General features: G+C 36.7%; 2 protein-coding genes and 1 pseudogene across 2 annotated transcripts in view; all 3 read left to right on the plus strand.

The window, feature by feature from the left end:
- The window catches only part of LOC107662934 (NAD-dependent protein deacetylase sirtuin-7-like), a 9,481-nt pseudogene extending 2,048 nt beyond the window's left edge, over positions 1-7,433 (plus strand).
- Positions 1-14,262, plus strand: part of LOC107662933 (LIM and cysteine-rich domains protein 1-like) — a 360,255-nt gene that overhangs the window by 85,427 nt on the left and 260,566 nt on the right. The window lies entirely within an intron of this gene.
- Positions 11,497-14,262, plus strand: part of LOC107662928 (rho guanine nucleotide exchange factor 3-like) — a 47,542-nt gene continuing 44,776 nt past the window's right edge. Inside the window, exon 1 of the mRNA XM_016453068.1 lies at positions 11,497-11,531. Coding sequence (XP_016308554.1) covers positions 11,497-11,531 — 35 coding nt within the window. The remainder of the gene's footprint in view (positions 11,532-14,262) is intronic.

Below are 14,262 nucleotides of genomic sequence, written 5' to 3' on the forward strand. Positions count from 1 at the left end.
TCTCATTGGATCGAAGCAAATCTCAAAGTGAGTTGTCACCGAAAGGTGAGGAGTTTGCATCTATAGTTTAATAGTCTGAGCCCATTGACAGATGTTTGTTCTTGTTTTAATCATGAACACACTTCATTTTGATTGAATTTCACAGAAAACAAGACTTATAAGTGTCTTAATCTTGAATCTTTGGACATTTGCACTTGAAAACAAGTCAAAAATACTGATGAAGATTGAAGAACATTATTATCTATCTGTCATCTATCTGTTTATGGAAAATGAATTAATATTTTCCAACTTTAAAGGGTTTCTAATACAACTTATTGTGTGCTCCCTAAAGATTTACACTTAGATGTAGTTGACATAATGGGTTCCCTTCAATTTATTCCTTTAATTTGCTTTACTTGGTCTTAAATTTACTTAGAGTTACATAAAACCTGCAGAAACCCTGATACAGATACTTAAACATGCATTTGAATTTCTCATCCGTTAATAAAAGCTGTCCTTCATTCAGGTGTAGCATGAATACATTCCCAGACACACACTACATCCAGTGATAAATGATAAATCTGGCATTTTGTTGAAGCAATAAGCCCCAATAAGCACTTCGCGTCGTGCCTAACATCCCCCTTAGCTGTTATAAATTCACTGTAAACCACGGCTTCACGGGGATTATTGCTTTTATAAAACGGTTATTCCATATACGTAGTAAGATTTCACAAAATAAAACATATGATATAAATGTGGTTGTGATGGTTGCAGGTGTTTGATGATGCTGAGAGCCTGAAGGCTAAAGTGAAGCAGCTAGCGGAGGCGCTGCAGCAGGCCAAGCATGTGGTCATCTACACCGGAGCGGGAATCAGCACGGTGCGTCTGTCTCATAAACGCAGTGGCTAGATAGAGTGCATTAAAACCATTGCTCATTTTAGTATTACCAACAAAACAATATTGAAGTGTCATGAAACCCTAAAACACATTTTTTGAGGTGTTAACACATATGAACAGGTTGCACATCAGTGATAACAACAATAGCACTAATTATTTCTATTATTAAGGGTAAAGTGGTTATTTTTTCATTTTTTGGGATTAATTTCGTTCTTCTGGTTCAAAAAGCAAAGTTGAACCAACGTCACGAAAAGTGACGTATGTGCGTTAATTTGCAGTGGTGATTGACAGCTGTGGCTGGAGAGTACGTCTACGTCTTCAGTTTTGAGATGTAAATGGTTGTAAATATTAGATATGTTGTCCATCTCTGTGTTAATTGTGTAGGTTTGTGTTCTCGTCAGGCCGCATCCATCCCAGACTATCGGGGGCCCAATGGCGTGTGGACTCAGCTGCAGAAGGGCCGATCTGTGAGGTGAGGGATACACTACTACAGTGGTTCCTGTCTAGAATACGGATTTAGAGTTTAAGAGTTAGCCTTGCCTACTGTTTTTGTTCTGATCGGGTGTGTTCTGCCACATGTTAACATCCGTCAGTGCGTCAGATCTGAGTCGAGCTGAGCCCACTCTCACGCACATGTGCATCTGGATGCTACACAAAGTGAAGATGGTGAGTGACAACACATGGTTGTGTGTAATGTTTCTGTGAATGATCAGAATCCCGCATACATACAGCACACTTACATTGAGCGGTTTGTACTATATAACAAATCTCAATAGCTTGATTGTTATATCGGCGGAAAACAAACTATATTATCGCCCCGTGATATATCCATTTTTTTATATAGTACTTTTTTGCAGATTGATCAGAAGGTACAGTAAGTTACATATTCTAGTATTTGGGAGCAGAGTTATTAAAGTCATTATCTGCTATCTATCTATCCAGTAACTGTTTACATGTAATCTGGATTACGTAATCAGATTCCAAAAATTAAGTACTTAAAATGCTCATAATCAGATTACAGTTACTTTTTTATGGATTACGTGATTACATATTATTCACACAATAGCAGTTAATTTATAATTCATTCTAATTCTTTTTTTCTTGTTTGAAGTTTCCTTTTTAAAAATCCGACTGTCTGTCATACCATTTATTTACAATATGGAATGGTCATGTAAACGTCATATAAATTTTTTTGCAATTTTTTTGATCTTTGCAATCCGTGCTTCTAAAGTTGGGGGGGAAACACTCTTTATGAAACAAATAAATATGAAATGTATCATTGATTATGAATGGTAAGTTTAAAACAAGTTAGGTAAAAAAGTAATCTGAAAAAAGTAGTCCGAATACATTACCTAAAATAAATAGCCTAGGTTACGTTACTAACTAGTATTCTTCATGTAATCTGCAATCAGTAACAGACTACAATTTGTATGTAATCTACCCAGCATTGTATCCGCACACTTAAAGTATACTCGTGTAGGGCGATATATCATATATTGCAAATCTCTACTGCTTGCACAATACAAGTCACCGTTATTTAATTAGTGCTTTTTACAATACAGATTGTGTCAAAGCAGCTTTACAGTATTAAACAGGAAAATAGTGTCGAAGTAACTGTAATTTGTGACTATATTATTATAACTTGTAACTAAATGTGATTATATTATCGCCCAGTTACAATATAGTCTAGCTAAATGCAACTATAAGGCATTAAGATATTACAAACATTATGATTTTCTGTAAAGCTGCGTTGAAATGAGGTGTTTTGTGAAAAGTGCTATAGAAATATTTTTAACTGTTGCAGGTTCAGCATGTGGTCTCGCAGAACTGTGATGGTCTTCACCTGCGCAGTGGTTTGCCCAGACACGCTCTCTCTGAACTCCACGGAAACATGTTCATTGAGGTCTGCGAATGAGATTTGCGACATTTGTCATATATCTAAAGTGAAAGTGTCTTGATGCACTTGTCTTGAAGGATAGCACAGAGATATCAAAATCTAATGTAGAATACAGTCTTTTACTCCCAGTTATGGGGCCAGTTTTACTAACAGCTTGCGCCAGCGCAAACGTCTTTTGGCGTTAAAATAGTACTGTCTGGATTTATTAAAGACACGCAGTGACGAATTAGCGCTGAAAAGGCGTGGACACAGTTATTTTTGTGCCTGACCTTATTGAATATGCATTTGTAGGAGTTTCCCTTTCAGACGCAAAACTGATGGGAGGAGAGTATTTAAATTAATCACGCAACACGTTGTACTAGCGTTTGTGCTTGTAAAAAATTACTGGTATTTTCGCCATTATTTAATGCCCAAAAAAAGCATGTCTTTAAACTATTTTTCGCTTGAACTGGCTGCAATTATTGTTGCTAGGAGGAGGCACCGCAGAGAACAGGGAGCGCGTGGTAGAAGGGAGAGGATTTTTCCTCACATATTAATTTATTTTGAATGCCAGAAGAACACATTATCTGAACATATCGTTTGCCAAGCCATGTTATGTGTAATTTGCTTCAGGAAATAAAAGACGACTTGAACCCTCAACTAGGAGTCACGCAATACTAGCTCTATCAAAGCTTCTAGAAAACCTTCATTTTTTGGCCTCTGGTTATTTTCAACGTACTGTGGCTTCTTTATTTGCTATTACGCTAATTTGCGCTGCGCTTGGTATATTGCATTGGTCGATATGTAAATGAGATGCGTGTTCTTTAATGTGCGCATTGTTAGTAAATCACCCGAAGAAATTTCCACGCCCATCGGCGCTGTTTTGTAATTGCGCTCTCGCGCTAATTTGCCCTGTTTAGTAAAAATGGCTCTTAGAGTTAAGAAAAAAAAACATTATGTGACCCTGGACCACAAAACCAGTCATAAGGGTCAATTTTTCAAAATTGAGATGTATACATAATTTCCATTGATGTATGGTTTGTTAGGATAGGACAATATTTGGCTGAGATACAACTATTTTAAAATCTGGAATCTGAGGGTGCAAAAAAATCTAAATATTGAGAAAATCGCCTTTAAAGTTGTCCAGATTAAGTCCTTGGCAATGCATATTAATAATCAAAAATTAAGTTTTGATATATTTACGGTAGGAAATTTACAAAATATCTTCATGGAACATGATCTTTATTTAATATCCTAATGATTTTTGGCATAAAAGAAAAATCTATAATTTTGACCCATACAGTGTATTGTTGGCTATTGCTACAAATATACCCCAGCGACTTAAGACTGCTTTTGTTGTCCAGGGTTATATATTTCGAAACTGTTTGTAAAATATATATATTTTTTTTTTTATCTTCCACTCTGCCGTCCCATCCGTCACACAGGTGTGATTGCTGCTCTCCGGCACGGGAGTTTATCCGGCTGTTTGATGTGACGGAGCGCATGGCTCTGCACCGACACGGGACGGGCCGCCTGTGTCCTCACTGCAGAGCGCAGCTCTGAGACACTATAGTGCACTTCGGTGAGCGTGGCACCCTGGAGCAGCCGCTCAACTGGAAGGGGGCCGCCGAGACGGCACAACGGGCTGACCTCATCCTCTGCTTGGGCTCCAGCCTGAAGGTGAGGGTGTGACTGGAGCGGGTTAAAGGAACAGCTCACACAAAAATGAAAATTCTGTCATCATTCACTCACCCTCATGTCGTTCCAAACCTGTATGACCGACTCTCTTTTGTTGAACACAAAAGAAGATATTAGGAAGAATGTTGATAAGCAAATAGTTTTGGTTCCAGTTGACTTCCATAGTATTTTTGGCCATATCTTGGTAGTCAATGGGAACTGAAAGTGTTTAAATAACAAAATATCTTCAAAATATGTTATACTAGTAGTGATGGGAGAAACGAACCTTTTCGAAGCTTCGAATCAATTGCGCAACAAAAACTCGAGCTAAAACATGCATAAAAACAGCTTTTAAAAACCCATTGCAATTTTTTTTATTGAAAGTATAATACATTAAATGCCATAAAAATAATAAAATACCGTTACATATGAAGTGTCAGTATAATATGTGGTTTTTAAACTATTTAATATTAATTTGTAGGGCTTGTTTTGTTTGTGTTATGGAGAGCTTGTGTATTGAGGCCAGTAAGAGACTATTAACTACTTCTCATCCTTTTAGTTACACAAATGACTCGTTAAAAATGTCTACAAATTGATGAAACTGATCCGAGATCAGGTAAAAATCATAGACGCTGGTTCAATGGTTCGCCACTGGGGGGCTCAATGAACTCGCATGATTCGCTGGTTTACAGAGATCAGCCCCCCACCCCAACGGAAAACCATTGACTTTTCGAAACCGTTATGATGTAACGAAGCCTCGTTTCCTGTAATCACGTGAGTTTGATTCACTGTTTCAAAACACATGATTCACAAAGGTTTCGAAGGTTCACGAAGCAGTGCTTCAAAAGCGCCCATCACTATGTTATACATTCAAAATATATAATGATCCAATATATTATGCTCCACAGACGGTCATACAGGTTTGAATGACGAGGGTGAGTAAATGATGGCAGGATTTTAATTTTGGGTGAACTGTCTCTTTAAATTATGTAATCCAGAGGGGCGTGGCTTCAATCTTAAACTACTGGTACCATAGGTATAGCTAGATGCACTGACGTAGTTTGGAGGCATTGCTTGGTTTTTTTTTTCATGTGTTATTTAAGCTTTTATGCAAGCAGCAGCAATACAAGATCTTAAAAGTTGAACATATTGCAATATTTGTCAAAATGACATTGTTGTGTACTAAATAATGCAGCTGATGCCATGTATTGTGTGTTTGTCCATCAGGTGTTGAAGAAATACTCGTGCTTGTGGTGCATGAACAGACCAGCCAACAAAAGACCAAAGCTGTACATTGTAAATCTACAGGTAATATTTCTCTTCATAAAACCACTCTTGATTCTTCTGTTTTCCATCAAATGAAATGTGGCTTTCGGTTAACATGATCTAACAGCTTGGTGTGTTTTCCTTATTTTAGTGGACACCGAAAGATAACCTGGCTACTCTGAAAATGCATGGCAAGTGTGATGCTGTGATGGGTCTTCTGATGGAGGAGCTGGGTTTGGGAATTCCCGTTTACAACAGGCAAGACCCACTTAACACTGAATTCATGTGTCTAATATACTGCTAAGGTGCAGAAACATTAGCAGGCAAAAACTTCCACTGCCAATAGTGTAGATACTAGTGCTGTCAAACGATTAATCGCGATTAATCGCATACAAAATAAAAGTTTTTGTTTGCATAATATATGTGTGTGTTCTGTGTATATTTATTATGTATATATAAATACACACACATACAGTATATATTTAAAAAATATTTACATGTCTATATTTATATTCGTATAATTTATATTATACATATATTTAATGCATAAGCATAAAATATTTTTCTGAAATATATACATGCATGTGTGTATTTATATATTCATAGTAAATATACACAGCACACATACATATATTATGTAAACAAAAACTTTTATTTTGGATGCGATTAATCGCGATTAATCATTTGACGGCACTAGATGCATGAAGCAGCGCTCAGACAGAAGTCGCTTTCAAACCATGCAGCTTTTTGTTGGTCAACGCAGCAAATTTGCGAGATAAATGTGAACCTGTTGCAAAATGGTTGTGGGGTAAACTTCTACCCTCATACAAAATACCTGATCGCATGGATTCCTGACTGGATTTCTCTAAGCACTAAGCAGTACAGAAAGAGAGACCGTGCTACATTGTGAACAATTGACACAGCCACTGACTTCAAGACAGCAGAACAGGAAGTGCTAAAACGCTTGTTTTTTTTAGGTTTTTTGGCACTCTGTATTCCTCATATAACATGGCCTCAAGCCTGATAGTCATATATTTTCATCCGAAGCAGCTGTCGGTTATTAATATTGCCTGTAATTTGTACGAATAACAGATCACAAGACCCCATCTTCAGCTTGGCTAAACCCCTCAGTCCACAAGAGCAGAAGAGCCACACTCGTGAAGAGATAGCGCCACCTGCTGCTCTGGAGGACGCTTCGCCGGACACACAGGCTCAGGGTGAAGCTACTGCGGTTCAGGGAGGCTGGTTTGGAAGAGGATACGCCAAAGCACGGAGGAAAAAGAATACTGTGTAGTTCCTGAAGCTGCTCTGTTGGGTTAGGACAGTGTCCTTTCCCATCACACTCGCTGCTTGAATACATGTTTTACTGATGAACGTGATGCTATAACCTCATGGGTTACAGATAACTGCTTTTCTGAAAATATATAGCCGTTTAAATAACTTGTAGCAGAGTGAGCAGGTTTACGTGATGGCTTGGTTTGGCTAAGTGCACTTTACTTCCAATCTCAGGTTTATAGAAGAAGCAATATATGATTCTTATGGCAGCAGTTTTATGAGAACGGCTGAAATTTTTGCTGTTGTTGTTGTTTTTCACCTAAAATATGAAATGGTCATTTACTCGCTTATATGTTGTTCCAAAACCTGTGGGAAAACAACAAAACAATTTTTCCATACAGATGGAAGTGAATAAAGACACCTTTTGAGCTCTAAAAAAGTAGCATAAAAGTACAATACTTTGTCATGCTTTGCCAAATGAAATTGTTGCTGTAAAGAACAGCAGGAATGTTCTGCTGAACGTCTTGTATGTAATGTGTTTAGAACAACATGTAGACAAGTAAATGACTGCTTTCATCGTTTGAGTTAGACTTTAGGTTAGAGTTGTTTACAAGAAATCAGTGTTACTGGATTGAGTAAAAATGAATGCTTTATTTCAGTCCACTATTAAAAGAATTAATGAATTTCATTAACTTAATGAACTAGATAAACCGTTCTTACACCAAGTAATACAATGTGTATGTTTCAATTAAAAGAAATGTTTATGTTGACGGTGACCCTTATTATGGTGCTATAACTGATTAGAACCAGGATTTACATTTGAACCTTCCCTGTTTAAATATAGGATTGTATCTATACATATGAGCAGCAAAACCCTCACGTGTGGACTTAATTGTATAATAATCGTAATAACTTGAACTGAGATCAATGTTTGGTTGGTTCTGACTGCTGTAAGTGCCATTACTTGTACGTCATTGGTTTTGTACTAATTGCTATGTTTTGTCTCCGTTTTCATGGGCATTCTGTGTGCTACTGTAAAGAAATCGTGAGTATTTGAGGATTCACATGATTATGCTTGTATTGAAAATAAATGAAAATGGACAGTTTGCCACAATAATACACTGCCATTGTTTCTTGTAAGACACGATTCATTTGGCCCCTAAGAAATAAAATGAGTATTTTTTAAGTGCACAGAGGAAGAAGGGTGAGTTTTGGTATTTAGCTGTTGGTTTTGAGCTTTTTCACTGCGTCGATGAGCTCTGGAAAAGCTGTGTTCTGGAAAGGTCCGAGTATTTCTGTAGATCTGTCTTCAGTCCATCAGCCACTTCCTGTTGCTCTTCCCAGAGTCTAGATCCGAACTGAATTATGTACTTCACGTTTGTTTTGATCTTCTCCCGTTCTCATGGCCGGCTGAAATATCCTGAGGTAAATGGGAATAAGAAGGTAGATTTAGCACACACTCACATGGATGATGATTGATGTTATGAGTGATTTTTACTGTACACGCACCGCTCTCGCGTGCAATCATGCATTATCATCACACGTGCATTTAAAACCATGCATTTCGTCAGTTTAGTACACATTAAATAGTTTGGGGCTATAAATATTTGTGAGTATTATACTTTAGTGCTGTCAAACGATTAATCGCATCCAAAATAAAAGTTTTTGATCACATAGTTTGTGTGTGTGTACTGTGTATATTTATTATGTATATATAAATACACACATACTGTGTGTATTATGAAAATATTTACATGTATATATTTATATTCATATAATTTATATTATATATAAATATATTTAATATATAAACGTAACATATTTTTCTTAAATATGTACAAGCATGGTTGTGTATTTATGTATACATAATAAATATACACAGTACACACACAAACTATGTGAACAAAAACTTATTTTGGATGTGATTAATCGCAATTAATCGTTTGACAGCACTATTTAATATATAAATATAACATTTTTCTTAAATATATACATTCATATGTGTATATTTATATATAGGCTACATAATATATGTGCATGTACTGTGTATATTTATTATGTAAACAAAAACTTTTATTTTGAATGTGATTAATCGCGATTAATCGTTTGACAGCACTAATATACTTTACTTTTAAAAATGTGTTGGCTCAGAGATTGATCATTCAAGTGCAGCAGAATCGAATCCTGCCCAATAATCACTTGTGATCATTCAAATGTTTCACTATATCTGACCCATATCAACGGGAGAAGTAGTGAACCAAATAAGCAGAAACGTATAAATTACATTTCTTCAAAAAAAGGATCAAGTAAATCCTTATTAATACATATTACAGGCCTAATAAGCATGCAAGCAAACGCTGCCAGGCAGAATCACTCAGTACCTCATGGCTGCAGCGGCTCCTGAGCTGTGTCGGATGATGGCCGTTTCTTCATCACATTTCAGCTCCTTCTCCATGAACGGCAGCCAGATGCTCTCTCTGGCAGTCACTGTCAATTCAAATAGAATATATTATACCAGATATATGTCATTCAGATCTCCTGTAATAAAGTTATGTGAACGTGTACTACCAGGATCCGGCATGTTCTTCAGCATACAAGACACATCTGGCATCTGCGAATATGATTTAAAAACACATCATATTGTATTCAATCACTGTAACTCTATCATTTTCTGCATTTTATGTTTTAATTTGACAGGGACAATGCATTGTCACGGTGAAAAATAAAATGAAAATTAAATAATTTCATTTAATATTCAATTTTAGCATATATTTTGCATATAGTCTTCCATAATGAAATTGGTGATCTGGTTTCCTTTTTTATAATTGAATTTATGTATTTACAATACCTTCCATACTGTAAAAGTATCATATTTAATATGCAAATGTCTAAAGCCTCTAAACTATCAACGTGTTCAAAACTTTGCTGATAAACCACCTTCAGATTATGGTCCATGTGTCTTTTGCTGTGAAAAAAAATTACTGATTTTTATAGTAAATGTAAGAATAACTTTTATATTGTTAGAAATATGTCAAGATGAACACTCACTGGACTGAAGCAACAACATAGATTTACTTAACCATACATCATTTTTTAGAAAAATCATGTATTATGTTTGATATTTTTATCATCTGGCTATTGAGGAAGGTTTATTTGTTCATCTCTCACAAGCTATCAGAATTCACATCTTATAAACAGTGTTGGGGAAAGTTACTTTTAAAAGTAATTCATTACAATATTGCATTACTCCATAAAAAAGTAACTAATTACATTACTTAGTTACTTTTTTAAGTAATGCATTACTTTACTAGTTACTTGAAAAAAGTAATCTGATTACGTAACTCGCGTTACTTGTAATGCGTTACCCCCAACACTGCTTATAAATATCAATGCAAAGGCACCAAATTGCATATTTTTTCTCAGTTTGGGCCTCTGAATTTTTTCATTTCCATTACTAGAAAATGATTTTCAGACTACTATTTGACATGTCAGGCTTTAAGTGGCTTTATTTATAACCCTAAAGCTCAGCTCCTCAGCAAAACCCTGCACGGTGAGGAGCAGCGAGCTTTTCCAATGTTATCAAAGACTGCGCCACCTACAGGACAGTCCGCCGGTTTCTCTCCACATGACAGTCATCCCCCATCTTTCTGTCAGCCCACCAGCGAGAAATACAGAACTGTGAGACAAAAAGGCAGTAAAAAAAACAAAAAAAAAAGGAAAGCTAAATAAACTTCTGTTTATATGCCTGTTTTCATATTTACATAAAGGAAATCACAATTGAATGCACAATGGAATTTACAGTGACTTAAATTATTCTGAAGAAGTATACAGTGGCATAAAGCTGGAGAGTCATATTTGATCTGTATACCTGGCGTTCTCTCAACGATAAAGTTTATGTTATTTGTAAACACTTTTTAATGCTGGTTGGTGAGAGGAGTGAGGTGCCTCAGGTGTCGCAAGAGGGCGCGACGGTATAACAACATCTCTGCATCGCTGTGAAAATATGTATTTATTACGTTAAAGACCTCTTTAAAGGATTTACATACATTTTTTAATGAAAAAATAATAATGTTACACTAAAAGCAACATATATCAATAAATGTGATTAATAAAACCTATAGCAAATTTGGTGTTTAATGGATGCAGTGCATTAGAATGATCCGTGTACGGTTTTGTTTGTTTGTTTGTTTTGTTTTGTTTTTTTCGCGGGACATATCCGTGCAAGAGCATTGACGCCCGGTGATCTGTCATCAGTAAACCTCTCCCATCCGACTCACCGACTGAGAGGAGGAGTGTGTGTGTGTGTGTGTGGGTGCGTGCGTGCGTGTCACAACCACAACCGCTAGCATTTCTCATATCAAAGTCTGATGTTCCGCTAATGCAAAGGTGTTTAAGTTACTTTTCCATGTGTGTTTGTTATGCTGTGCGCGCATGTGTCACTGAATATTAACTGTATCGATCAGTCGGACTGATCAGTGATCAAAGGTGTGAGCGGCTCTCTCTCTCTCTGGATATCAGCAGATTCAATGCAAACGAGAGCCGGAGGTGATGAAGGATCTGGGTGAGTACTGTTTACATTATGAAAAAAGCGCACATCTATATTTATTTGCTTTAGAATAAGACATGTCAAAACTGGGTGATGCTAACAGTTATTGACCTGAGGAGCAACCAGCTAACAAAAATATTGTAAGATCTTTTTGCTAACATTCCCATAATGTTATGAAAACAATATTTCTCTGCACGTTCAAAAGTTTTTTAAATGTTTTAAAACCTTTTTTCCCTGGTTATTACGAACGTTAGAGAAAACAATAAGGCAATATTCCATTTGATCCATTTGAAAACATTGTGAGAATGTTACATTTGAGTGTTCTCCGAACATTCTGAAACTAGTAAAGTTGTAACATTTAAATATGTTAGAGGAACGTCGCACTAAAATGTTTCAGGGGGACAAAACAGTCCACGAATGATGTATAAATAACATTTAGAGAACATTATCAGAGACAAAAATTCTGTTAATGTTACTGGACGAATGTTTGTTCACAACTTAGAGATAACCTTCCCAAATCTTGAGAACATTCCCTGTTAGCTGAGTAGTATGGAAGCCCGTTTCCGCAGCTGAATAAAAAAAATAAAACACTTTTTATCTCGCAATTCTGACTTTTTTCTCACAATTGTGAGTTTACATCTCGCAATTCTGACTTTGTTTCTCTCTCAGAATTGCCTGATACAAACTTGTAATTCTGACCTTTTTTCTCAGAATTGTGAGACATAAACTCGCAATTGCGAGTTATGAAGTCAGAATAGCGAGCTATAAACTCGCAATTTTGATAAATGAAGTCAGAATTGTGAAGAATAAACTTGCAATTCTGAGAACATATCAGTCTTTTTTCTCCTTTTGAACTGGACTTTATATCTTGCAATTGCGAGTGTAAATCTTACAATTCTGAGCAGGGCCGTTTCTATGCATAGGCGAGCTAGGCGGTCGCCTAGGGCGCCACCAGCTGAAGGGGCGGGGGGAGGAATAGGGATTTCGCCTAGGGCGTCAAATTGGCTAGAAACGGCCCTGATTCTGAGAAAAAAAAGCCTGAATTGCGAGTTTATATCTTGCAATTCTAACTTTTGTAACTCGCAATTGTGAGTTTATGAGAAAAAAAAGTCAGAATTGCGAGTTTGTATCAGGTACTTCTGAGAAAAAAGTCAGAATTGCGAGTTTGTATCAGGTACTTCTGAGAAAAAAGTCAGAATTGCGAGTTTGTATCAGGTACTTCTGAGAAAAAAGTCAGAATTGCGAGATGTAAACTCGCAATTTTGAGAAAAAAGTCAGAATTGCGAGATAAAAAGTCGCAATTACCTTTTTTATTTTGTATTCAGTGGCGGAAACGGGCTTCCACAGAGTAGATCTGTAAGTTCTTCTTGACAAAATATTTGGCCTTTTGGATGCTCAAAGGAAATTGCTAATTAAAAAATGTCCAAATTTCACCCAAATATGAAAGTCTTAAAAAGGATAAAAGAACTTTACATCTTACATGCAGTGGAGTCCAAAATTTGAGTTTGCATTGGAAATGTGTCATTCAGAATCTAGTTTAAACTTGCAACAGTGTTTTTCAGGAGAGGTTAAACTCTGTCATATGTGCTCCAGAAACCGCCATCTCTCTCTGTAAACACACACACAGCACTGTAATTCACTGGTGAGCCTTTCTGAGCATTTCTGTCTTCGCTTTTCACGTGCAGAGTCTGCAAGCAGAACATGACGGTGTGGAATGCTGGATCTCTGTTGTGTTTTGAATTGTAGGAGAATCCTTTCATGCTGGTCTTGCACAGCTTTGCTGGTTTAGGCTTGGTCGACTTGTTTCTGGCCTCTGTAGTCTTGATTTGAGAGGTGGTTTTCGGTTCTGTGTGAGAGTCTGTCATGGCAGCTGTGGTAGGACTATACTTTTATTCCCTGTATATTTAGATACTGTAACACATGTCTCAGTGACCTGGAGGGGTTGTGTCTGTAAAGATATGATCTTGTAAGCCTGAAGGACAGATGAAGGATCACTGCTCGCTCAGGTGTTTCCTCAGCCCTCATGAGGCCTAATAACAGTCAGCTTCTGTGTGTCTGCGCTGCTTTAGATCAGAGATGACACCCGGCGGGTGAGGAGTGCAGCGGAGCGTGTCGAGTCGTAATCCCCACACTAATGCTTGCTGAATGCGTCCTGATCCTCACGGCCCTCTTCCTTAGTGGGATCAGGGATGTTTTTTTGGACAAGTTCACGTCAAACCCACGCTTGTGATTCCCATCAGCCTCTTCTCTCCCACAGTGCACATGGCCTATATTTCCACGTCTCATACAGAGCTGTATGTGTATTATCTGAATGATGCTCTCTGTTATTTGAATTAAGAGCACTGTAGATCTTTTGTTTCATACAGTATACTGGTCAAAAGTTCAGAATAATCTTCTAATGTTTTTGTAAAAGATCTCGTATAATGCTCACCAGGGCTGCATTCATTTGTTTAAAATACAGTAAAAATAATAATAATATTGTAAAATATTATTACAATTTAAAAGATGCATTTTATATTTAAATGTAATTTATTCCTGTGACGCAGCGCTGAATTTTCAGCATCATTAGTGCACTCTTCAGTGTCACATGATCCTTCAGAAATCATTCTGATATTCATAACTAGTGCTTTAGTCATAGTCAATTATCATTGGTACCCAATTATTAATAACGGTTCCTATTAGTAGCAATGTCAGACAGTTTTTGCTGCTTAATTTTTATTATTTATTTTTTTTGGAAACCATGATA

The sequence above is a fragment of the Sinocyclocheilus anshuiensis genome, unplaced genomic scaffold (assembly GCF_001515605.1).
Source record: "Sinocyclocheilus anshuiensis isolate Anshui unplaced genomic scaffold, SAMN03320099.WGS_v1.1 scaffold1571, whole genome shotgun sequence".
NCBI lineage: Eukaryota > Metazoa > Chordata > Actinopteri > Cypriniformes > Cyprinidae > Sinocyclocheilus > Sinocyclocheilus anshuiensis.